Below are 23,758 nucleotides of genomic sequence, written 5' to 3'. Positions count from 1 at the left end.
GCCTCAGCCCGGGACACTGAGCCCCCTTTACAGCAGCATGGGTCAGCTGGTATTCAGCTACTGGAGCAAACCCTTGGGAATTCTGCCTCCACGGTGAGCCCCCTGCCCCACCTCAGGCCCCTGCAGGGCATGGCTAAGGGAGGAAGTGGCCCTGCGTGGGTAGTTGCAGGAGCCTGGGGGGCAGGAGCGTAGGCTGAGGTGGCCTGCTTCTCATGAACATGGCCCTTGGGGAGGCACTCAGTTACCAAGCCAGGCTCCTGGCAGAGCTGCTCTTGACATGGGTGGGGACTCATTTCTAGGGCCAAGAAGGCAGCTGCCCCCCCAAGACACACCCCCAGCCTTCCTGTGTGCAAATCTCTTTATTATGACAAATCCATTGCGATATAAAAACAGACCTTTTAAAAAATGAAAAAATGCAGGTAAAAAATAAATAGATTTACAAACAATGGTAGCAATAAGTGTAAATACCAAAGAGCTACAAAAGTCTCCTAAAAACCTTGTATTAAATGGAGTAAATCACCTGGAGTAAGGGCTCTGCCCTGAGAAGAGGGCCTGGGGAGACAGCTGTGGTGCAGCCAGGAGCCAGACCAGACACAAGGGATGTGGGGACACTGCTGGGTGGAGCAGGGGTGGAAGCTGCTCTCCCAGGCCCAGAAGGGAGCACATACCTGTGGTCTAGATCCAAAGCCAGGGCCCTGCTCAGGCCTCCACGTACGCCCAGGGAGGCCAGGCTCCCTCCCCCTAGCACCGGAGGGGAGGGGAGGCTGCAGTGACATGCAGGGAGAGGCACCGGTTCCAGCAGCCCATAGAGTACAATCCGCAGGGGCCCTCCCTCAGAAGAAAGCACAGAAGTCGGGGAACAGAGCTGACTGGACCCAGCACAAGAGCAAAGCAGCCGTGATTAGCTCAAGGAGGGGTGCAAAGCGCTGGGAGCATCCCCTCTCCTGAGGTAACTGCCCACACAGACAAGCAGCCTGGCCCAGCGGCTGGAATCCCAGCCTTTAGCAGCCTGGTACCATGGCAGGTTAGTCCCTGCGGGGTGGGGGGGTGCTCTCAGCTCGACTCCTGTCCCTCTTGGATGGGATGGGGGTGGTTACTGGAACCTCTGCCCTGCAGCTCCGCAGACTAGGGGAACCCCTGGCCCACTAAACCCGGCTCAGTAGCAGCACAGGGACTTAAGCCAACATGCAAAAATACTCCATGGGGCTGGCCCCAGCTTAGCCCCCAGCACAGCACCTTGCATTGCTCAGCAGAGGTACTAACTGGCCGGGGGCTGGCGTTCCCTTACTCATGGCAGAGGCTCTGTGCTGGAGGAGTGGTGCAGCACCCAGCTCACCGGGACACAGCGCGAAACACAGGTTTTGGCTACAACCACCCTTGCAGGCCCTGGAAGGGTTCACAAGCCCCTTGAGCACTCCTGAGGCGGAGTGGAGGGCAGGCAAAGAAGCTGCCGGCAGCCATTCTTGGGCGGCTCCCGCTGACTGGCCTCTCACCGCCCTTCCCTTCTTTGGCAAAGGGGCCTGAATTAGCTGCTGCTCTCCATGGGGCAACCCTCAGACCCTACCAACGCCCACGGGGGCCAGGGAGGGGCAGCTGGAGGGGCCTAAGGGGCTTGTGTGGTGTTTCTTCAGCAGACGGCCTCTCAGACCCCCTTCTGCACAGGCTGGGTGGCTGGTTCCAGAACTCTAAGCCCTGCTTCCCTTCTGCCTCATCGCTGGGTCCCTGCATGAGGCTCCTCAGCCAGCAGAACAGGGGTGAGCCCTTTACCTGCTACATTCCTGCTCCGGCTAGGCTCACGCCATGCGTCCCTCGACATCCCTTTGCCTCTCTCCACACCGCCCCCAGCACCCTGGCTGTACTGGGCACAGACGCTCTTCCGCAGAGCGGCGCTTGGCTTCTGGGTCTGGCACGTAGCCTCACACAGAGATGCTAGAGCTACAGCCAGGGCTGGGCACTAGAGAGGGCATGGGGCAGGGATTCTGACTGAGGCTCTTGGCGGAGTGGGGCCCACGGTGCTAACCCCTGGAATAGACAGCACATAATTAACTGCCCTGGGAGAGCACCCATCTCCCAAGGTGTCCACATACCCCCCTTTCACAGCTGGGGAAGAGACTTGCCTGCATCAGTGGCGGAGCCAGGAATAGTACCCAGGGTCCTGCCTCCCAGGGCACAGGCCGTGCTGCTTGCTTGTGCGCAGCCATATGAAAGCAGGGCAGGACCGTCCTGAGCAGCCGTAAAGATGGTGTTCCCTCACCTGGATGAGAGGGGATCTGGCACTCCTGCGTGGTGTGGACAGGACACTAGGACCCGACACAACCAGGCGCCATGACCTGAGAAGCAGGGAGGAGGGGAAGCACTGAGAGGCTAAGTAATAAGCACTTTCTAACTCCATCTTGATGCTGCCCCCTCCCCGTTCCTATCACCAGCCCTGACAGCCAGCCTTGGCCTCGCTCCAGTGCAAAGGTGCTCCCCCTCGTGCAGTGGGCCCAGGGGACAGGCAGGGGAGGAGGAAAGCTCAGAGCCATGTAATCTGAATGCAGCCACTCACCTTTCTGCCTTCGCCCTCAGCTGCTGGCACAGTCTGGCCCACAGGTCGCTCGTAAGCACCGGGTGATGCTGAATGGGGGGCAGAGGCAGCCATCCCGAGAGGCCCCAGGTGACCCTGCCGTGGGCCTTGGCACCATAGGGCACTCGAGCTGTGCGCGGCCCCGTGGCCCTAGCAGCAGGCTGGCTCGGGTTATTGCTCTTGGTCTGGCCGTTGTAGGGATGTTCCTCTGAGCACAGCAATGGCTAAAAATGGAGCCATATTGCCTCAGCCTTTGAGGAACAGACAAGCCAGGCCCTGGGCTGAGCTGGGCAGAGCGTGCCCCACTGCCCCTGGCAGTGACCCCAGGGCACAGCCCCCCTGCCTGTGCCACTCATGGGGGTGAGTGGCACAGCGGAGCAGCAGCTCCTCCCGCCATCAGCACCGTGGGCGCACACTGCCCTCATGCCCAGGGCTTTGGATCAGAAGGAGCCATGGGAGAGCGCTGGAGGCAGCTGGGCCATACAGACCTGCGGCAGATCCCTGCGGGAGGCCAGGATCATTCCCCTTTTCAAGTGGCTCAAGGAAAAGGACTGAGGAAGCCGCTTCAGAACGGCAAAGAATGGTCCAGTCCAGGCGGCCCAACTGCTGCCATCTGGGCCCTCGCAGGGGAGGATCCTTCCCCCTGCTTTGGAAACTCTCATGTCAAGTTGGAGACATCTCTTCACCGCACTAGGGAAAGGACTGCAGTGTCCTGAGCAAAGCAGCCCCCGCCCCAGCACAAAGCCTCAGGAGAGCCACAGGTTACCCTCCCTAGTTCACAGCATTAAATCCACAGGCCTGTGCGGGGAGGGGGGGGGGGTTCTGCCCTCTTAAATACATTGAATATTTATGGACCATTTTCCTGCCTGGGGAGAATGCAAGACTGACAGGGAATCCAGTGTCTGGACGGTAAAGCACAAGAGGGAGGGAGCTCACGGCCTGCCAAGCACAGCTTCTCCTGCAGAGACGTTGGGGCACTCCTTCCCAGGGGGAGGGGAGCCTTCACCATACCTGCCTTGGACCTCGTGAGCCCTGACTCCCGTGGGCAGTCCCCGCTGCCAGAGTTTATAGACCAGCACCAAAGAGGCACAGGGCCTGGCCGAGCCCAGCTCGGAGCAGGCCCTGGCTCTGGTTAAGCAGTGCCCCCCTCAGCCTCTTTCGCGGGCCCCAGGCAGGAATCAGGGCTCCAGGGGCACGCATTGCAGCCAACTTACTGTGTCACCTACCATGCTGCCAGTGCCACCAGAGCTCCTGCTCTACAGCTCAGGACAAAGTGTTCGCAAACTTGGATTCTTTTGAAGTATGAATTCATTTCAGTGAGCACTGCTGTCCCTACTGGTGGGCAGGGGGAGCACAGAGCACTCTCCCTGGCTCCTGGGGAGCAGGCCTCCCCTGGAGCCTTAATGCTCACGTTGGAGACTGCAGGCAATGCCTCCTGTCCCACCTCCGGCCCAGGGCCTCTCCCACACCAGTGGAGCTCAGTGCTGCTCCCACACAGGATTTTGTGCCCTGGCAGGTGGCAGACAGGGATCTCCACCGGAGCCATCGCAAGTGTTGGAAAGGCGGGAAGCTGCCTCAGGGGATTTCCCACTCCTCCAGCAGTAGGATGGGCCTCAAACGCTGGAGTCACCGCACCTGCAGGCAGGCGTGCATGGCCCAGGCTACCTGAAGTGTGCTCTGCTGGGCAACAAGCAGCCTCTCCTCGGGTGGCGTTCAGACTCACTAGCCCAGGAACTCGCTCCTTGGACAGCAATTTAAAAACCCACAAATAAAATCCCGTCTCCTCCCCACCCCCACCTGCCCCCGCACAATGCACTAATCCTTTCCCATTGCACGTTCCCCACTCCATCCAGAGCCCCCCCACCTGTCACACCTCGGCAAAAGCCAGGCTGCTCTGCTCCTGCCGCTTCCCACAGCGCCGGGCAACGATGGCCATGTAGAGCATGAGGAGCCCCATCCAGTAGCAGCCGTACAAGATGGCACCAGAGATGAGGAAGGCCAGGTCCGTCTCACTGAAGAGGTCCTGGCAGTACGCCGTGTAGGCCAGGCCTCCCAGCAGGACAGCGACCCACACAGAAACGGGGATGAGGCCGATGAAGTTGACCACAATGGTTTTGCGGCCGGAGGTGCCCCAGCCTGACTTGTTGATGGTGGCGATGGCGAACATTTTGGCCGGCAGGAGGCTGGACATATAGAGCAGGGAGTAGAGGGACATAAATATCATCTCCGCATTGCCCCGGAGGAAGCAGGCGTAGGTGGCCTTGATGATCCCCACCAGCTGCACAGTCAGGAGGAAGAGGAGGATGTTCCAGATGCGGCCGCGGTAGAACAGCTGGATGACCGTGGCAATGAGGAAGAAGGGGAAGAAGCCAGTCACCACAGACTCGTAGGTCATCCAGAGGTGGTGCTTGTGGAACCACAAGGCGTTGTAGAGCCACTCCCTGAAGTAGGACTTGCTCCAGCGAGTCTGCTGGTTGAGCCAGCGGAGGTATTTGGTGGGAGTCTCGGTCAGGCACTTGGAGCGGGCGGTGTACTTAGTCCTATACCCTAGGCTCAAGACACGGTTGGTGAGGTGTCTGTCATCCCCAAAGCTGCACTTGCTGCCAAGAAACTTCTGATTGTACCAGTCCTCCAGGAAGTGCTGCAGGAGGGTGTTGCGGTACATGCCCAGGGGGCCGCTGATGCATTGCACGCAGCCGAAGTAGGACTGGCAGGCCCGCTCCACGTTGAAGGCCATCCAGTACCGCACGCTGCTCAGGAAGGAGATCCACGAGTCGTACTTGTTGAGGATCTGGAAAGGCAAGACGTGTAAGGAGACGCCATTCGTACGTAGCCCTGCAGGGCTTCCCTCCCCAGCCGAGGCAAGGAGAGCAGCATCGCCCCCAGCAGCGCCCACAGTCTGCCCATGCAGGGGAGCCCTGCTGCGAGAGGCCCTTGCTCTCAGAGCGACAGCAGTAGCCAGCTTTTCGTGTGCACGCGGCCAGGCCTGCAGGGCAGAGACCAGCGCAGACAGGCACCGTGGCCGTTCTAAGGAGAAATTAGGTGCCTCCAGGACCTCAGCCCTGCTGCCCAGTTATTCAGGGAGGCACCTGCCAGCCTCACACCAGTCACAGAGGAGCCCCACAGCAGGCAGCAGTAGGATGGGGGCAGAGGGACATTGCCCCGCCCCTCCCCTCCCCTCCCCACTGGTTGTGCCTACGGGGTGAGGCCAGAACCTGCACCGCCATGCAGAGCCGCCACCCCAGGTGTGCCTCATGATCACTGCCAGAGCACGTGGCACCTGGCTCAGCACAGCGTGCAGGCTGGCTCTGAGCCGCGGTGAAAGCTTCCTCCGGGGCTGTTCCAGGATGCTCCCTCTACCCTAGGATTTTATAGAGCCTCTTGCCTTGGCATCCCCAGGCCTGGATATGGCACTAACCCCCCCCCCCCCCCCCCAGCACTGGCACAGGGACTGGTTCCCCACCCACTCAGCAGCAGCACCACGTCCAGGCTCACTTTGAACCTGGCACCCAACCCCAGAGGAGCCAAGCAATCCCCCCACCCTACCCCCGAGTGGCCCTGCATTCCCTGGGCTCAGCTGGCTCTGGGAGTTCAGGGCAGTCTCACTCGGCCCTCGGGTTCGTACCTGAACGTCTCCACCAACTGCGCCCACTCGTGGGTCCCCCTCTAAAATGCGCAGCATCTCCACTGTGCAGGCTGGGTCCAGGACTGTGTCTGAGTCACACACCTACCGAGCAGAGAGAGAACGTCACGGTCTGCTCGGCCTAAGCCTCCAGCTCCCTTCCACGCACGCCGCGGGAGCCCAGCCTCCAACCCTGCATCCAGCAAAGCCCGAGTCACTTAGAACTGGACTAGACAAAGGACCGCAGAGCAAGCCCTAGGGCAGAGGCCTGTCCTGCCACGGACACGCTGGGCCTATGGGGCAGCTCCAGGAGTCCATTCTGAGAGGCTGCCCGGGGCATACGCAGCCACAGGGCATCTGCAAAACAGCAGATGGGCACAACCGGACTGAGGAGCTCCAGCAGGGGAGCAGCATGGTACTGCCCACATCACCTTTCCTCCTTGCTCTGCGCTCACAGAACCATGCAGAGCACAGGGGCAGCCAGGGCCCTAGTTCTGAGCCCAGGCAGGGCTGTGCCCCTGAGGGGGGCTGGAGGGAAGAGAGACATGTCTCTGTGCTAGGAAGTTGGCAGGGAAGAGGAGTCTGCCGTTAGGGGGCAGGGGTGCACTATGGGGCAGAGGTGAAAGGTCTCACTGCAGAGGGGCAGGGGGAAGATGTCATGAGGTAGTTCTGCTTCCAGGAGCTGAAGTGGCAGTGCCAGAGAGCAGTAGGGAGACCTGGCACCATCCAGGCATTAGCCATTTGCCGCAGGGTTCGCGTCTCACAGGGCCCAAAGAGCAAGTGGCCATGGCTGGGGCATGCTCGGTGCTTGCCGGGGAACAGCAGTTCCTGCTTGTGGCAGTGCACGGGAATGCCATGCACCTTGGCAAGGCTGCTGGCCTGGCAAGGCGAGCGCCGAGACGGCCTTTCTCCTCTCGGGGCAAAGCGCCCTCCAGCCATTCCGGCTAATGTATGGGTCCCAGAACGATGAGTACCTCGGACACCTGTGCAGGGCTTCCTCAGTGTACTGACACGGTTTTCTCATGCCATCTCTGCCTCTTTCTAGAGTGGCCTGCACATCTGTGGCACTACAGAACTGGGGCCTGAACCTTGGCTCTCCAGTGCACCACGGCCCTTTGCTAGTGCCTCACTGCCAGCGATCCCAGGAGCCACGGCCCCCCCCAGGGACGACGGCCCTGCACTCCCCAAGTCTCATTCTTGGAGGGACCCAATCTGCCTATTTGGCCACTGCCCACTCAGGGCAGGATCCTCTGTGCAACAGCTGCTCTGGACTCTCTCAGCCCAGTGGGAAGAGAGGGTCGCACTCCCCCGTGCTTGGCTAGCCCACGGGTTTGCAGAGAGCTCCAGCACCCTCCTTCCCCCAAGAACCAATTCCTGCCTCTCTGCCTGCATGTGAATACAGCTACTGCTCCCTGAGCCAGCATGTGCCCTCACTTTCCTGAGCTGGCCTCTGCTGAGCCCTTCGAGGCTGGCTGCCAGTTTAGGGGGTTAGTCCCACATGTGGCATGCCCCCAGGCTGAGTGCTATTCCCCCGGGTGGCTGGGGGATGGGGACGTTGTTACCTGGCACGGGCATCTCACCTCCTTTCCTTCCCTTAGCGTCTCCCGAACCCTGGCCTATGGAGCTTGTATTTCCCCCAGAGGCAGGCGTCACAGGCTCACACCTCTTGGCTGCTGGTGGGACCCCAACAGGAAGCAGGAGGGGCTCCCAAGAAATCCTGTTCTTGGGAGAGCTCCAGACCAGAGCTGCAACCCAAGAGCATCTCAACTCCTGGGCATGTGTCTTGGGCGAAGCCTTTTGAGCCAGGGTTACCCCTCCCATGGCTCACATGAACTCCCCTGGGTAATTCAGTTCTCGCTGGGCAGGGGGATCACTGAGGGCTTTGTACAGTCCAGGTCAGGAACACACAACCCGCCAGCGGGCGGGAACTGTAAGCTGGAGGAGCCCTACGGACCAGAGCCCCAGGCTCCCTGCACACAGCGCCAAGCAGAGGTAGAACAGGACAGAGAGCTGGCAGGGGCTGCACAAAGGAAAGGGACAGGACTGAGGACAGTGACTGTGCCACTGCTGCGTCCCCCGCATGCCCTGAGCAGCCTGTCTGATGCACTGCTACATACACAGCCACTGAGGTCAGCCGCCAGCCCAGTCTCCCTGCTCTTGCACTGCCCCGTAGAGGATCTCAAACGCTTTGGGCACAAACGAATCCCACAGGAAGGCTGGGCTGGATCTGGAGAAGGTGGGTTCGGAGCCAGGACCGGACCGTGCCAGGAGTCAGCTGGGAGCGCAGTGTCCCAACTCTCAGCCTTCACCACTAACCCTTCCTCGCTCTGGCTCTCCGGTCTGCCTGAGCCAGTCAATCCCCGGTGCATCGGCTGGGACAGATCTCGGCCTAGCCTTGCGGTCCCTCCCGCCCAGGAAAGGTACAGCAAAGGCTGTGCTGCCCCTGTCCTGAGGCAGCAGATTCCGCCACCCCAGCCCCTCCTTCACTTTGTATTTCAAAGCAAAGAAAAATGAAACGGCTCCCCACTGGTTAGCGCGAGAGCTGCGTGGAAAGCCCAGCGAGAGCTGCATGGTCACTGTTCCTGGACGTGCCCTCCAAGGCGGGAGCGTCACCCCTCTCCCCCGCCGTTACACCCTCCAGCCGCCCCCAGGAGCTGGCCACCCACCTGGATGTAGTCCACGGAGTCCCCGAGCGCTCGGAAGGCTGTGTACATCACCTCGCGCTTCCCCCCCCACTTCTGCAAGATGCAGGAGTAGGTGCTGTTCCGCACCAGCTGTTGGATGTGCCCCATGCTCTCCTGGAGGCTGCTGTCCGTCTCCCCCTCGCCCCTCTCATGGAAGTTGCTCTTCCAGACGTAGCAGCCCGTTTTCTCGGAGCCCAGGATCTCATTGAAGATCTCCAGCATGTAGGTGTCATCCTGGCCATTGCCATCCACCACCATCACCACCTGGAGGTCGGGGAAGGAGATGCGCTTCACCGAGCGCAGGCATTTCTTCAGGTAGTCGGGGTCCTCCTGGTAGGCAGCGATGCAGAGCGCCACGGAGCGGTGCAGCTTCAGGGGCCGCCCCTCGAGCCGCATGTGCCGGTGCTCCAGGAAGGCAAAGAGGCTCTGGATGAAGAGGTGCAGGCCCAGGATGGCACCATACAGGCCGAAGGAGAGGTAGTGCTTCTCGGTGTGGATGAACTGGTAGCCAGTGATGTAGGCTGCAAGGATGCCTCCCAGCACCACCAAGGCGAAGAGGCTGGTACCAAAAACACGAAGGGCCGTGGCAAAGCTCACTGGCATCTGTCCAAAGAGAAGGAACCAGAGGCTATGTTAGGGGTGCAACCCAAAGCCCACAGGGCAGGCTGAGGTCAGACAGCAAAGCCACAGAAGCAATGGTGCTGCCCGGGGGGGCCCAAGCAACCCTTCCTCCAGTCACCCAGCTGGCAGAGCAGGGGGCCTTCCTTCTGGCAGCATGCCAGTTAGCAGGGCTCACTTGGGTACTGAAGGCAGGACCAGGGAAGGGTGCTACAGAAGGGGAGGGGGTCCCATTCCTGGCAACAGTCCGGAGCCCTGGGCCAGCCTGAAGTGCATTGGAGACTTCATACTCCCCTTCAACCAATGGGGATCGCCAAGTCAGCTCCCTACTGCCCTCCTGCCCTCCAGGTTGCAGACAAGGGCCTGCCATCGCTTGGGGTCTCGGTTAGCTGGCAAGCCAGTCTGCACTCTGGAAAGCACTGTGCACACGGCTGTCGCCACACCCAGGGCACGCACTGTTCACACACCCAGGACACACACTCACTTTCCCCAGCAGTGAAGGAGCAGCTGCCAGAAGTGCCGGCTAACCCCCTCTGCAGGGATTCCTCCCCCCGTGAGATCGCCTAGTGGGTTATGTGGGAGTCACCTTCCCAGAGACCTTCAGCTCTGAGCCACCCAGGAGCAGTTCACAGCCAGCCACTCACACAACCAAACACCGAGTGTCACTGCATCTGCGACTGTTTCTGCTGCTTCACAACCCGCGCCCGCCGCAGGTGACTTGTCAAGGGCAGACAGGTTGGCTACTCTCCCTAGAGTTTCTGCATGTGAATCCCAGCCAGGCTCAGGTCTCCTCAGAACTAGTGCTAGAAATCAAAGCATCCTCTCCCAGAAGTGGCCAAAGACTTGTCACAAAGCCAGGCTATGACTGGACACTGGCTCTGTATACAGGAACTCTGTATACAGGCTGACCCACTGCATTTCAAATGCAGGAGGAAAGGTTTATTTCCCCCACACACACACACATTTCCCCCCCCCCCATATTGGCCTCATGCACCGAGTTGTGTCTGTTACCCTAGCCAGATGCCCACTTCTCGTGCGCTGTTGCTGGCCGTTCAAAGACAGGCCCTTGGAACAGCTCCTCTCTGCAGGGTGTAAAACGCTGTCACCCAGCAACCAGAAAACCCACACAATTTGAACACAGGCTTCAGGTTCTGAGCTCTCAGGACCAAACACTTCAGAGAGCTGAGCATGCGACTGCTTGATGGTGCATGACACATGGACTGCACAAGTGTGCAAAAGTGCATAGGCAGCCATTTGCACAAGCAATCGCAGCAACTGCACACCCAAGTCAGACACGTGTCATTGCTCCCCAGACCTGCAGCAAAGAGGAAGAGGTCTGTCCCGCGTCATCCCTAGTGAGAAGGGGCTGGGCTATCAGTCCCTTTCCTGATCTAATGCAGCTCCCCTGCTCCATCCATCCCCCCTACAGCGGGGAAGCGTTGCCTTCCCCAGCCAGCCAGATTCCGTTCGGTTCCTCTGGGGCGGGCCCAGCCGGAGAGCCCCGCTCTGCTCTTGGTCCTTCAGACACAGTCTCCTTACATGCCGCACTAGCCCACCGGATTGTAGGAGTCTTGTGAGGAGACCAGCTACAGCCTCCCAGCCACAAGGCTGCTGACCACAACCCAGGCCTGGAAGAGGGCGGTTCCCAGGTCTCTATCAGGGACACAGAGACCCCCTGTCACCCAGGACGCAGGCTCTCCCTCACCTGGAGGATTTGTTTCCTCTGCTCCTTTCTGAGCAGGTACTGGACTCAATCCCAAAGCTTAGTACAAAGCCAGCGCGATGGAGGGACTTGGCCCCATATCCTGGGGCCTCAGGCCTGTTGGCACTTGCCCTGGCCATCCCCAGCTACCAAGCTGTGTCAGAGGGACGAGGAAGGTCAGCAGCCAGAGACACTGGAAGGCTCTCCTTTGGGCCCCCAAACTACAGGAAACCAGAGCCTGGACAGGGGGGCTGCAGCCAGTGGTCTCGCCCCACAGAGCCAGTCACCGGTGGGAAAGTACAGAGCCATGCTTCCCCGGGGGGAAGAGCTAGAGACTTGGCCAAGAGCCTTTCATTCCTAGTCACGCAGGTGAGCGAGGCTCTCCGATAACAGAGGGCGTACAAGGGGAGACGCCAGAGGGGTTGCTGCAGAGCTGCCAACAGCCATGCAGGCTATGGCACCTTTCCAGCTGATAGCCAGGAGCCCGTACACCCAGACTGCCGGGTGCCAGGCCCCGCCGGAGCAGAGCTGGGCTTTGCTGAAGGATGCCTTTGTCCCACTCCCAGCCGACCCCGCAGCAGGACGGAGCAGCCAGGGGCTCACTGCCCTTACAGAGGTCCTGGGCCTTGCGTGCACATGTGTGGGGGGGATAAATACAGGGAGTCCCTGTCTGCTTGAGAACCCCACTCCTAAGAGGAGTCTCTGCTCCTGGGAAGGGGCCAGTCAGCACCTGGCCTCCATGGGCTTACAGGAAAGGAATGATTGACCTCTCCTGCCAATTGCACTTCACAGCTATCCCAGTGCCCCGGGTCAGGCCAATCCCTGTGCGTGAGGGGTAGGGACCCACCAGCCCTGCCTGCTGGTTTCTGCTCCACATGCAAGGTGCCAGAAGGCAGGGGCTAACCTGCTGGGTGGAGCAGGGAACATGCAGGTTGCAAGGTGGCCGGGTTGTGGGGCTCTCTGTTCCTCCACCTGAGTGTCTCCCTTGGCTCCGGGCCATGTGCAAGGCCAGAGGACGAGGCACCAGGCAGGAAGCCGGGCTACACAAACCACCAGCCTCGGTGTGCCAGGGTAAGGGAGGCTCTATGGCCCCTGTGAGCATCAACCCAACACTAGCTCGCATGGCCCCAGTGCACTCCAGGCAACGTAGGGCCCAGCCCTTTGCCCCCAGGGCTGTATGGATCTGGCCGTGCCCCAGGGTGGGAGACCAGCGCTGGGGCTGGAGCAAACAGTGGGGGGGGGGGAGGCTCAGCTCAGATCTCTTGGTGGGGAGAGCACCGGGGAGAAGGGCCCCCCACCCCCCACAGGAGAACCTGGAGGATTTCAGGGGAGCCACAAGGCAGGCTCCCCTCCCAGGGATGTGCAGCACCCTGCCAGCCGCCCCCGCCTGCTGCCCACCCTGCGAGGCAGGCCCCGGCTCTCACCTCCAGTCCCCGGGGGAGCTCTGCAAAGCCGGGCTGGGGAAGCGGGGCCGAGAAGGGGCCAGGGACCCCAGTGGCTTCCTGCCGGACGCTGCCCACTCCCGCTGGCTGCCGCAGCTGGGCGGGCGTGGAGAGCCCAGGGACCGGAGAGAGGAGACGGGCGGGGGCCGGCAGGACCCAAGGGGGCCGGGGCGCCTCTCACCCTGCAGCCCGCTCCGCAGCTCCGGAGCCCCCGGCCGGCTCCCCGCGCTCCACCAGCCCAGCCCGGGGGGCAGGAACTAGCGATCCCCGCCCCGCTCACCGTGCCGCCCGGCTCCCTGCCGCCTGCACCGGCCTCCGCCTCCCGCGCCGCTCTGAGCCCGGCCCGGCCGAGCCGCCTTTAAAGGAGCGGCTGAGCCGGCACCTCCTGCAGCCCCCGGGGGCTCCGCCTGCCCGGCCGGGAGAGACGCCCCGAGGCCGGAGGGGGGAGCCCCTCTCCCCCGGCTGCGAGCGGGCTGCAGCGCCGGGCTGCCCACGGGCGGAGGGAGGCAGGGAGCGGGCGGGCGCCGCCCGTCACCTCCCCGCGAGCCGCCGCGCCGCCCTCCACGTGCTCCCGCCGGGGGCTGCCCGCCCTTGGGCGCCGCGGGGCCGGCAGGGTCCAGCCAAACCACCGGCCCGGGGAGCCCCACAGGCTCGTCCTAGTGAAGCAACCCCGTCAGCCAGGCGGGGCTTGTGCCCGGGCACCGAGCCGGGTTCTGCCCCTGCCCCGGCCAGGCGGCTGCGGGACCCAGCAAGTCCCTGATTCTCTCTGCCTCGGCCCCCCCCTGGCCAGAGGCTCCCCTCCGTCAGGGCCAGGGAAGGGCTCGCACAGATGGAGGCTGAAGATGGGGTTTCCCGGACAGCCGGGTGGGTACCTGAGAGCCCGGCCAGAGAGGCCCCTCGGAGCTGGTGCCGTTCAGGTCTAAAGCCAGAGCAGGACCCGAGGGGCTGAAGGTGCTGCAGGCAGGGGGAGAGAGCTGGGGAAGGGAGGCGGACAATGAGACTGGAGGGAACATGGTTCCCTCCACGCCGGAGTGACACCTGGAGCCTAGCCTCGGGCTGCCTGCAGTTCTGTTTCTTGCAGCCAAATGCTCTGCTCCCGCGCAACCCCGCAGGTTACCGATCGCTGCTGGCTTGGGGCAAGTCCCATGAAGTGCACGGTACCTCCTGGCTCCCGGGCCCGAGCAGGGTGGCGGAGGCAGCCGGGGCGCCTGAGCGGTTCATCTTCCGCGCACAGCACCCAGACTCGAAAGGGACTTTCGCTTCCCACGGCAGGGAAGTGCCGGGTGCCAGGCTCTTGGCACGCAGCTGCTCAGCTCCAGGAGGCCCAAAGTGAACCGCCCCGGAGCCCGAGCCAGGGGGGTGAGGGGAAGTTACAGAGATAAGCGAGCACCGGGCCCTGCACAGCTGCCAGCCCTCGGATTAGTGTCGCCTTTCCATGAGAAGGGGCATCGCCTCTGCCCCTTCGGGCTGAAATTCTCCAGAGCTCGGCTCGGGCTCGGGCCGAACGTGTCAGGAACCGGCAGCGGAACCAGTTCAGCCTTTGGGGGTCTGAGAGGGGAACGAGACCCCTTTGGTGCCAGAGCTATTTACCACCCCCCCAGCCCTCTTTGGGGCCCCTCCCGCCCGAGGAGTGTGGGGGAGAGTGGAGGTGTCCATGGGGGACCTGTGAAAGCAGTGATTCGCACCTGTCAAAGTCCGGTGCATTAGTAGCAGCAGGATTCAAGGACAAACCCATTAGGCAGGAGTTGGTGCAACAGGGCGTGTCCGAGCGATGATCGGAGCAGGTGTAGCCATGGCTGGACGCTAACAAGCGCGGGCCCGGGGTGCACCACCACGCAGCCAGTGCGCTAAGGAGAGACTATGCTGGGAGAGGGAGAGGACACTTCCTGGGACCGCTGCTCTAAACCAGAGCAGGGCTTCGGGGGACTCAAATCACTACAAGAGCCACCTCCCTCCAAGGCAGAGAAGAACCCGGCCAAGGCCCGTGTGCTCCGCCGAGGGGGCTGGGCGTTGTCCCTAGGGAGGGGCAGGAGCCTCTCGCCTGCTCCCTGCTGGAATGTCACTGGGTTTGACCGGAGCCTGAGGCGCCGGACCCTGCCCCCGGTCCGGTGTGGAGGGGGAGTGGGAGTGGATCCCCCTCCTCCGCCCAGGCAGCTGGCGCCTCCTGCAGGCGATAGCTGGAGGTGCAGGCGGACGGAGATGGGGCTCACTTTGGACCAAGCATCTGACTGGAAGCCCCAGAGGTGGCACTTTAATTGACCCATCTGATTGCTCCCATTTTACAGACTTCATTTGACATGAGCCCGGAGCAGGACCGGCCCAACAGGGGGTTTCCTCTGGCTGAGGTCCCCTAAGGATTAGTCAAAATCCACACTGGAAAGTCCCTGCTCTGGCTGCCAGCGCGGCACCTGGAGCAAAGTGCCCTGCAGGTGTTTGACTTCACGGGCATCGCGGGGGGAGAAGTCTCCTGCCTGGAACATCGGTGGAGGAGGGGGCGGCTTGTTCAGGAGGACAAACCGGGAAAAGGCGGGGGAGGGGGGGTTGCATTACATGCCAAGAACATATACCCCTGTCCTGAGGTTCAGGAGGTGAGAGGCAGAGCACTTGACAGGCTCTGGGTGAAGAAATAGGGGTGATGGTAGTAGGGACCCAATTAGTAAGAGGAGGTGGGTGAGGCATTTCTAGAACAAACAGAAATATCCCAAACACAAGATCTAGTAGTTAGGGGCACTGGCCCTGCTCAGACATCTGCTGGAAATGTAATCCAGCAAAACACCAACTGCCCAATAAGTTCTTGGAATGTCCTGGGGATAACGTCTGGTTTCAGGAAGGTGCAGGATGTAAGAGGGGTGACTGCCATTGTAGACTTGAGCCTGGCCAACAGGGAGGCATTGGTAGCGAATCTGAAAGTTGAAGGCAAGCTGGGTGAAAGTGGTCATGAAATGACAGATTTCAGGAGTCTAGGGAAGGTATGAGAGCAGCCGAATAAGGACAATGGATTACAAAAAGACGCACTTTAACAAACTCAGCGAACTGGTAGGTGAGGTCCCATGGGAAGAAAATCAAAATGAAAAGGAATTCCAGAGAGCTGGCAGTTCTCAAAGAGACAGTACCAGGTGCAACAACAAACTATCCCGGTGCAAGGGAAAGGCAGGAAGACTAGTCAGAAGCCAGTATGGCTGCATCAGGAGCTCTTGAATGACCTGAAAATCAAAAAGGATCCTACAGAAAGTGGAAACATGGACAAATTGCTAAGGGGAGCGCACACCCCCACCCCCTATAGGGACAACATGAGTTACCCCGAGCAAGGGGCATAAAAGGCAAGGAGAGCGAATAATGGACGACCTCAAGATGCCTGAGGTGTTTACTGCCTATTTTGCTTCAGTCTTCACTAAAAAGGTAAAATGTGACCAGATACTTAACGCAATGAATATTAACAACAAGGGGGAAGGAACACAAGCCAAACTAGGGAAATATAGAGATAAGTTAGATGTATTGAAAGCGGCAGAGTCTGATGAAATTCATCCTAGGGTATTGAAGGAACTAGCTGAAGAAACCTTCCAGCTGTTAGCAATTATTTTTGAGAACTCATGGAGGACAGGAGAGGTCCCAGAGGACTGGAGAAGGGCAAACACAGAACTTATCTTTAAAAAGGGGAACAAAGAATACCTGAGGAATTATAAACCAGTCAACCTAACTTCAATGCCTGGAACAATACTGGAACAAATGATGAATCAAACAATTGGTAAATATTAGGGCTGTTAATTAATCACAATTAACTCATGTGATTAACTAAAAAAAATAACTGATTAAAAAAATTAATTGTGATTAATCTCACTGTTAAACAATATAAACCAATTGAAATGTATTAAATATTTTTGGATTTTTCTACATTTTCAAATATACTGATTTCTATTCCAACACACAATAGAAAGTGTACAGAGCTCACTTTATATTATTTTTTATTACAAATATTTGCACTGTAAAAATGACAAAAGAAATAGTATTTTTCAATTCACCTCAGACAAGTACTGTAGTGTGATCTCTTTGTCCTGAAAATGTAACTTACAAATGTAGATTTTTGTTTGGTTACATAACTGCAGTCCATAACAAAACAACGCAAAACTTTAGAGGCTACAAGTCCACTCAGTCCTACTTCTTGTTCAGCCAATTGCTAAGAGAAACAAGTTTGTTTATATTTATGGCAGATAATGCTGCCCGCTTCTTGTTTATAATGTCACCTGAAAGTGAGAACAGGCGTTCTCATGGCACTTTTGTAGCCGGTATTGCAAGGTATTTAAGTGCCAGATATGCCAAACATTCGTATGCCCCTTCATGCTTCAGCCATCATTCTGGACGACATGCATCCATGCTGATGATGTTAATTAAAAAAATAGTGCGTTAATTACATTTGTGACTGAACTCCTTGGGGAGAACTGTATGTCCCCTGCTCTGTTTTACCCGCATTCTGCCATATATTTCATGTTATAGCAGTCTCGGATGATGACCCAGCACGTTGTTTGATTTACAAACACTGTCACTGCAGATTTGACAAAATGCAAAGAAGGTACCAATGTGAGATTTCTAAAAATAGCTACAGCACTCAACTCAAGGTTTAAGAATCTGAAGTGCCTTAAAAAATCGGAGAGGCATGAGGTGTGGAGCATGCGCTCAGAAGACTTAAAAGAGCAACACTCTGATGCGGAAGCTACAGAACCCAAACCACACAAAAAACAAACAAACAAACAAACAAAAAACAATTCTGCTGGTGGCATCTGACTCAGATGATGAAAATGAACATGCATCGGTCTGCACTGCTTTGGATTGTTATTGAGCAGAACCCGTCATCAGCATGGATGCACGTCCTCTGGAACGGTGGTTGAAGCATGAAGGAACACACACAGCTTTAGTGCATCTGGCATGTAAAGTTCAGCTTTCATGATAAAGAGATTGCACTACAGTACTTGTATTAGGTGAATTGAAAAATACTGTTTCTTTTGTTTTTTCAATGCAAATATTTGTACTACAAATAAATAGAAAGTGAGCACTGTACACTTTTTATTCGGTGTTGTGACCGAAATCAATATATTTGAAAATCTAGAAAACATCCAAAAATATTTAAATAAATGGTATTCTATTGTTTAACAGTGTGATTAATCGCGTGATTAATCACGATTAATATTTTTAATTGCTTGACAGCTCTAAGAAATATCTAGAGGATAGGAGTGTGATAACGAATAGCCAGCATGGATTTGTCAAGAACAAATCAGGCCAAACCAACTAATTTCCTTCTTTGACAGGGTTACTGGCCTAGTGGATAGAGGGGAAGCTGCAGACATGATAGATCCTGATTTTAGCGAGGCTTTTGACATAGTCCTACATGACATTATCATAAGCAAACTAGGGAAATGTGGTCTAGATGAAATTACTATAAATTGAGTGCAAAACTGGTTGGAAGACTGTACTCAAAGAGTAACTGTCAGTGGTTCACTGTCAAACTGGGGGGGGATGTATCTATTGGGGTCCCACAAGCATCTGTCCAGACTCACTTTCATTAAATTATTTGGATAATGGAGCGTATGATATGCTTAAAAAAATCTGCAGATGACACCAAGCTGGGAGGGGTTTCAAGCACTTTGGAGGGCGGGATTAGAATTCAAAAGGCTCTTGCTACATTGGAGAATTGGTCTGAAATCATCGAGATGAAATTCAGCACAGGAAAGTGCAAAGTGCTGCACATAGGAAGGAAAAATCAATTGCAAACTACAAACAGTGCTGCAGGCACGGATCTGGAGGTTAGAGTATGTCAACAGTGTCATGCCACTGGGACAAAGACTAATATTGTTCTGGGTGTATTACAGGAGTGTCAGACGTAAGAACCGGGAGGTCATTGTCCCGCTCTGCTTGGCACTGGTGCAACCTCAGCTGGAGTCCTGGGTCCAATTGTGGGCGCTGCGCTTTGGAAAGATGGGCACAGATTGGAGCGGCCAGAGCCACCAAAATGACAAGAAAAGGTTTAGCCAGCCTGACCTCTGAGGAAAGGTTCAGAAAACTGGGCACGTTCCGTCTTGAGAAAAGACGACTGAAGGGGACCTGTTCGCAGTTTTCAGAGCTGTGAAGGACTGTTCTAAAGAGGACAGGAATCAATTGTTCTCCACGTTCACTGAAGGTAGAACAGACGTGATGGGCTTAAGCTGCAGCAAGGGAGACTGAGGTTAGATACTAGGAATCCCTTTCTATGTATAAGGGCAGTTAAGCTCTGGAACAAGCTGCCAATGGAGGTTGTGGAATCCCCGTCATTGGAGGCCTGTAAGCTCAAGTCGGGACGGGCCAGGTTCACTTGGTCCTGCCAGTGCTGACAGATGAGCCCTCCCAAGGGACCTTTCTAGGGTTCTGTGACTCAGGACAATGGGTTTTGGGGTGCCCTCAGCAGAGGACGTTGACGCATGACTATGGCGCCAAGGACGTGCCCCGATTGAATAATCTCCTGGCACACACACCCGTTCTCTAGCCCCGGACGCACCTCCACCTAGCCCCTCCTCCCGGCCAATCAGGGCCACCAGAGCCAACCTCTCCCGCTGCCACCACCCACCGCTGCCTCTCACGGATTTGCTGTCGGGATCATTGAAGAAGAGGTGAGATTTCTCCAGGGGCAGCAGCGAGGGCATGAGCACGGTGGGGTTTTGTTCTGGGCTGAGAGCTCAGCTCTCCCCGGGGCAGCAGCCTCCAGGAGAGAGAGATCGTGTTTCCTAGGTAACTGCTGCGGCCCCACCGCCAGTCACAGACCTGGGCTAGGGCGGATGTCAGAGCTTGACTCCCGTTCCCAATAGACCAGCCCAGCGGGTGACTGTCTAGGCACCTCCCTCTGCTGCTGGCACCAGGCAGCACGCTGGTGGCTGGGCTTGTGCTGTGTGTGCCTGTAGGCCCCAGCGAGACCGCCTGACCTGCCTGACCACGGCTGGGGCAGTGAACAGTGAAGCCCCTCCTCATTCTGAGGTACAACGGGTTAAAAAATCACCCCCAGTTACCAGCAGCTGCTATTTCTCACAGGCTCCCCCCCACCTTGCCACTTGCACAAAGCCGGAGTTCCAGCCCCTGGCAGAGCTGGGCGCCCAGGCCTGTGCCTCAGAGACCCAGGTGGGGAGAGGCAATCAGCTACCACGGGGAGTGTGAAAAGGCTCCATCTCCCAGGTCTGCCACTGGCTGTCCAGGGCTTGGTGAGTCCCGAGCCCTTCGGAGCCCAGGTGCCAGGGTGCTGGGAGCCGAATTCGTCGCTCTTTGGGAAGCGCCTTGAGGGGGAAGCACTAGAGCAAGGCCGAGTATTCATTGTAGTGACGAGCGTCCTGGCCTCGGGGCCCAGCTCCTCCAAGGAGGCGGGAGCTTCTTCTGGGGCCCAGCGTCCGCCTGTGGAAGCTGCTGGGTTTGACCTTCAGACACTGTACTCAGGCAGCAAAGCCCTTGAGGGGACCGCGAGCTCTCACATGCAGGTGGATGCTAGCAGCGGGGAATTCTGCGCTGCCGGTCCGTCCCCCCATCTCCTGCAGCAGGCCTGCCCTCGCACGCGCCGATCACGGGCAGAGCAGGGGGCGCTGACAAAAGACCCCGTGAGAGCAAAGCCCTGAGAGCTGCCTGAAGAAACGCGCCCCTTGGGCAATTCCTTGGAACCCCTGGCAGCCTGCACCTAGTGCTGGCGGGATGCACCTGTTACAATCCAGTTGCTCTGGGCGCGGTATCAGCAGGGGGTCGAGCAGTCCGCTGAGCTGCCCGTCTGCATGGGACAGAAATCAGCCCAGACCCCTTTGCCATGCCCCTCTCATCCCCCTGCAGCCAGGTTTGGCGTCTAGCAGCAACAGGGAGTGTTTAGAAGAAAGCCGAGGTTTGAAAGCCCCTGCTCCATTGTGTGTCTGCTTAAAGCTGCCGGGGTCAGGGGAGAAGGGCAGGGAGTTCTCACTGCCTCTGCGTTTGGAAAGCAGGACAAACGCAGCATCCTCTGGTGTGATGCCTGGGCGCAGTGAGGTGCAGGAGACCTGGGCGCGCACGTGCACGCACACACAATCTATTAACCTTTATGCTCCTTCCCAGGTAACGTTTAAACAGGTGCAGACAAACATGGCCAATTTGTTGTAAAATCGCAGCACTGAAGCTTCTTACCTTTTGATGCAAACGCAGCTCGCAGACACCTCACCTTCCTTCCCTTCCTGGGGCTCTCTGCAGAAGCACTTCCCAAGGTATAAATAAAATTTCCGTCTCCTCCTGCACAGAAATCGCCTTGTTTGCACAGGGAGAATTGCAGCCAGAAGCCCAGAAAACAACATTAAAAGAGACTTTTCATTCACAAATCTTCCCCTGCTGTGATCCTAGGCGGAGGCAGAGCTCAGACATAAACCTGGCAGGACAGACAGCTCCCCAAAGAAGTGGCCTCTGCCCAGCCAAAGCTGCAGGAAGACAGAGCTGGTGCAATCTGGAGAGGGAAAGAGGGCTGGGAAAACCTACTCGTGGGAGCTGATCCTGCAGCAACCTGGCATTCTCCAGCAAGGACAATGAGCGCGCGCTCGGCTGCCGCTTTCCCTCCGTTCAAAGCCCAGACCATAAAGCTATTCTTAGACGCTATAAAATCATTTCTCTGGCCCCCGCCGGCTGTGGCAGAGCGCTGCCTGGGGAGCTGGGTTTGCTGGGCAGATCAAGGTACTGAGATTAGAGAACGTTTGCTTTGCCGAGGGTGGGGAGGGGGAGGCAGCGAGGGCTGCGATTCAGCCACACAACACTGGGAGTCCTTGTACCTAGACCTGGGTACAGCTCAGAATTGCATTTCCCCAGGGATCACTGGATCCGCGCATAGCAACTGTCACCGGCCTCAACCTGATCCCAGACCTTTAGGCAACAACGGCACTTCCCAGCCGGGAGGAAGGCTGCTGGCCCATCCGCTAGACAGCCGTGGGGATGGGCAAAGAAAGGGCTCAGTGTTTGCCACAGACCCAGCGTGTTTGAAATACCTTCACTCACAGGGCGGCCGGGGCCGAAGGAAACCCGTGGGAAATCTACCCACGTCCATCTGCTGCTGCGTAAAGGCTCCCAGCCCCCCGGGGCAGTGTCCTGTGCCCTGATCACCCCACTGGCGAGGAGAGTGTGCCAGGCGCTGAGCTGGGGAATGTGGTGCAGGTGTACAAGGGAAGGTGTTCTGGCAAACTCCGCTCGGAGCCAGCATGGCTGCAGATCACCAGAGGGGATGGGGACGGCCCTGCATGCCAGCAGCAGCCTAGGCATCAGGGAATACGGTACCGGTGCTGGGGGGTAGCAACAGAAGCAGGACTGGGTGTGACGGGACATCTAGGGACCTTGTAGCTCACACAAGTGCTTTGCTGTCTCCAGGCAGAGACACAGGGGTTTTGGCTCACACGGACGGGGTGCTGGGTCCAGGCCGGGACCCAGGGGGGCTTGGGCTCACACGGACGGGGTGCTGGGTCCAGGCAGGGACCCGGGGGGCTTTGGGCTCACACGGACGGGTGCTGGGTCCAGGCAAGGACCCGGGGGGCTTTGGGCTCACACGGACGGGGTGCTCGGTCCAGGCAGGGACCCGGGGGGCTTTGGGCTCACACACACACGGCCCTGGGTCCAGGCAGAAGCCTCGGGGATCCCAGGTTTTAATGTTTGTTCTCAGGTATTTCTAAGAGGTCAACACGCAGCTGCCCCAGCCCCAGCAGCACCTGTGCCAGAGGCAGCTCCTCTCCCTGTGAGGGGAGTTGGAGACACAGGCAGAATCTCTGCACTGACCCAGTCCATGCCCACAGCATGGCAGGGAGGTGAGCCTGTCGCAGTGCGGAGTCGGGGGTAGGTAGTGTCTGCCCCGGCTGGAAGCTCTGCAGAGAGATCTCCCATAAACCCGCCCGCCCCAGAGCTAACGGCTCCTCTCCTCAGAGAGGCTCCCAAGAGAGCCCAGACAGGAATCTTGTCCGGTCGCTGCGCCAGTGAAAGCAGGCCAGCGAGTCACTCTCCACTTGTGCTGGAGGCCGGGGCCCCTGGGTCCCGCCCAAGCAAGAGGGAGGAATCAGACATGCCACAAGCCCCCACCCCGTCACTTTTCAATCGAAGGCCCCATTGGTTTGAAGGGAGGCTCTAGGGAGCAGTGGAGCTGGATGGAGCTTTAGCACCATGCCCACGACGCCAGCCCCTCCCTGCCTCTCCCCGTGCAGCTGATGCGGAGGGACCGGGCTCGGGCCAAAGAGGCGTGCAGGGCTTCGCAAGCTTGCCCCACATCTCAGAGAGGTGTCACGGGGGCCTCCCTGCCCCTTCACCAGCCCAGGAACCGCACCTCCTCCTGTGCCCCCCCATTGCCGCCACGTGGCAACTACAGCCACTGCCTACGTGGAGGTGACCACTAAGGAAGTGGTCAATGGGTTTGTTTGGTGCCAGGCACTCAAAAATCACCAGGCAGACCCCCCCAACACACGAGATCGGCTTCACTCAGGAGAGTTTGACAAAGACTGAACCTGGCTCTGGTTCTTTGCCTTCTGGGGCCTGAGCCGACCTCGCGTTTCCAGCGTTTCTCCACCGCCACGAGGGCCACAACCCTCCTTTTCAAACACACAAAGCTGAGAGGCTCCTGCAGTCACATGGCTCCAGGAGCCGAGCTGCCAAGGCTGCTTGTAGGAGGCAGCTCCCCATGCAGCTGCCAGCTCCCCACAGCCCAGCAGCAACCGCCCTCAGCTCTCAGACAGGTCTTCACCCCTGCTGATCCCAAAGCACTTTACAAAGGGAGGGAGATCTCAGCAGGTCACCACTGGAAAGCTGCACCTTCCTGCCAGCAGAGCGCTGACCTGCTCCCTGGGCAGGGTGGGAGAACACAGGCCTTGCCGGTTTGACGCGGCTGGGCCTGTCTGACAGATCATCGCTAGTGCGGTCTGCGTGCTGCATCACATCCGCCCTGCCTGCAGCCCTGGGCCCCCGGAGGTGTCCGACCCCGGGCTGCGTGGACAACTCGAGGGGAAGGAGGGGCTGGATCCTACTTTGTATTTCCCAAGGCACTGGCCAGGTCAATTCCCCTCCCTCCCCTCTGCAAGTGAAACCAAATCCATTTCCTCCTTGGGCACATGCAGCGCAGGGCGCTCACTCGGGCTGGGCTGAGCT

The 23,758-nt window shown here is 58.5% G+C and overlaps 1 protein-coding gene and 1 long non-coding RNA gene across 8 annotated transcripts; one reads left to right on the top strand and one right to left on the bottom strand.

Annotated features, from left to right (window-relative positions):
- Window positions 1–340: 340 nt before the first annotated feature.
- On the bottom strand, window positions 341–23,738 carry HAS3 (hyaluronan synthase 3). Of its 7 annotated transcripts, none has more exons than XM_005310585.5 (4): window positions 20,786–23,738; window positions 8,855–9,475; window positions 6,192–6,293; window positions 341–5,357 (listed from the first exon to the last, which is right to left on the bottom strand). In XM_005310585.5, the coding sequence occupies exons 2-4, from the start codon at window positions 9,473–9,475 to the stop codon at window positions 4,434–4,436; spliced, it is 1,647 nt and encodes a 548-aa protein (XP_005310642.1). In that variant the 5' UTR covers window positions 20,786–23,738; the 3' UTR covers window positions 341–4,433. The 7 variants fall into 7 exon arrangements, with proteins under 7 accessions (XP_005310642.1, XP_065423492.1, XP_065423490.1 ...); XM_065567420.1 differs by lacking the exon at window positions 20,786–23,738 and adding an exon at window positions 14,320–16,451; XM_065567418.1 differs by lacking the exon at window positions 20,786–23,738 and adding an exon at window positions 13,796–14,313.
- Window positions 17,684–21,249, top strand: LOC135975650 (uncharacterized). Its single transcript, XR_010592636.1, has 2 exons — window positions 17,684–19,269; window positions 20,717–21,249. It is a non-coding gene; the product is annotated as an uncharacterized LOC135975650 (long non-coding RNA).
- Window positions 23,739–23,758: the final 20 nt, after the last annotated feature.

Source organism: Chrysemys picta, chromosome 14, assembly GCF_011386835.1.
Source record: "Chrysemys picta bellii isolate R12L10 chromosome 14, ASM1138683v2, whole genome shotgun sequence".
NCBI classification, from domain to species: Eukaryota; Metazoa; Chordata; order Testudines; family Emydidae; genus Chrysemys; species Chrysemys picta.
The sequence above is the reverse complement of the archived record's forward strand: the minus strand, read 5'-3'. Positions and strand labels throughout refer to the sequence as shown.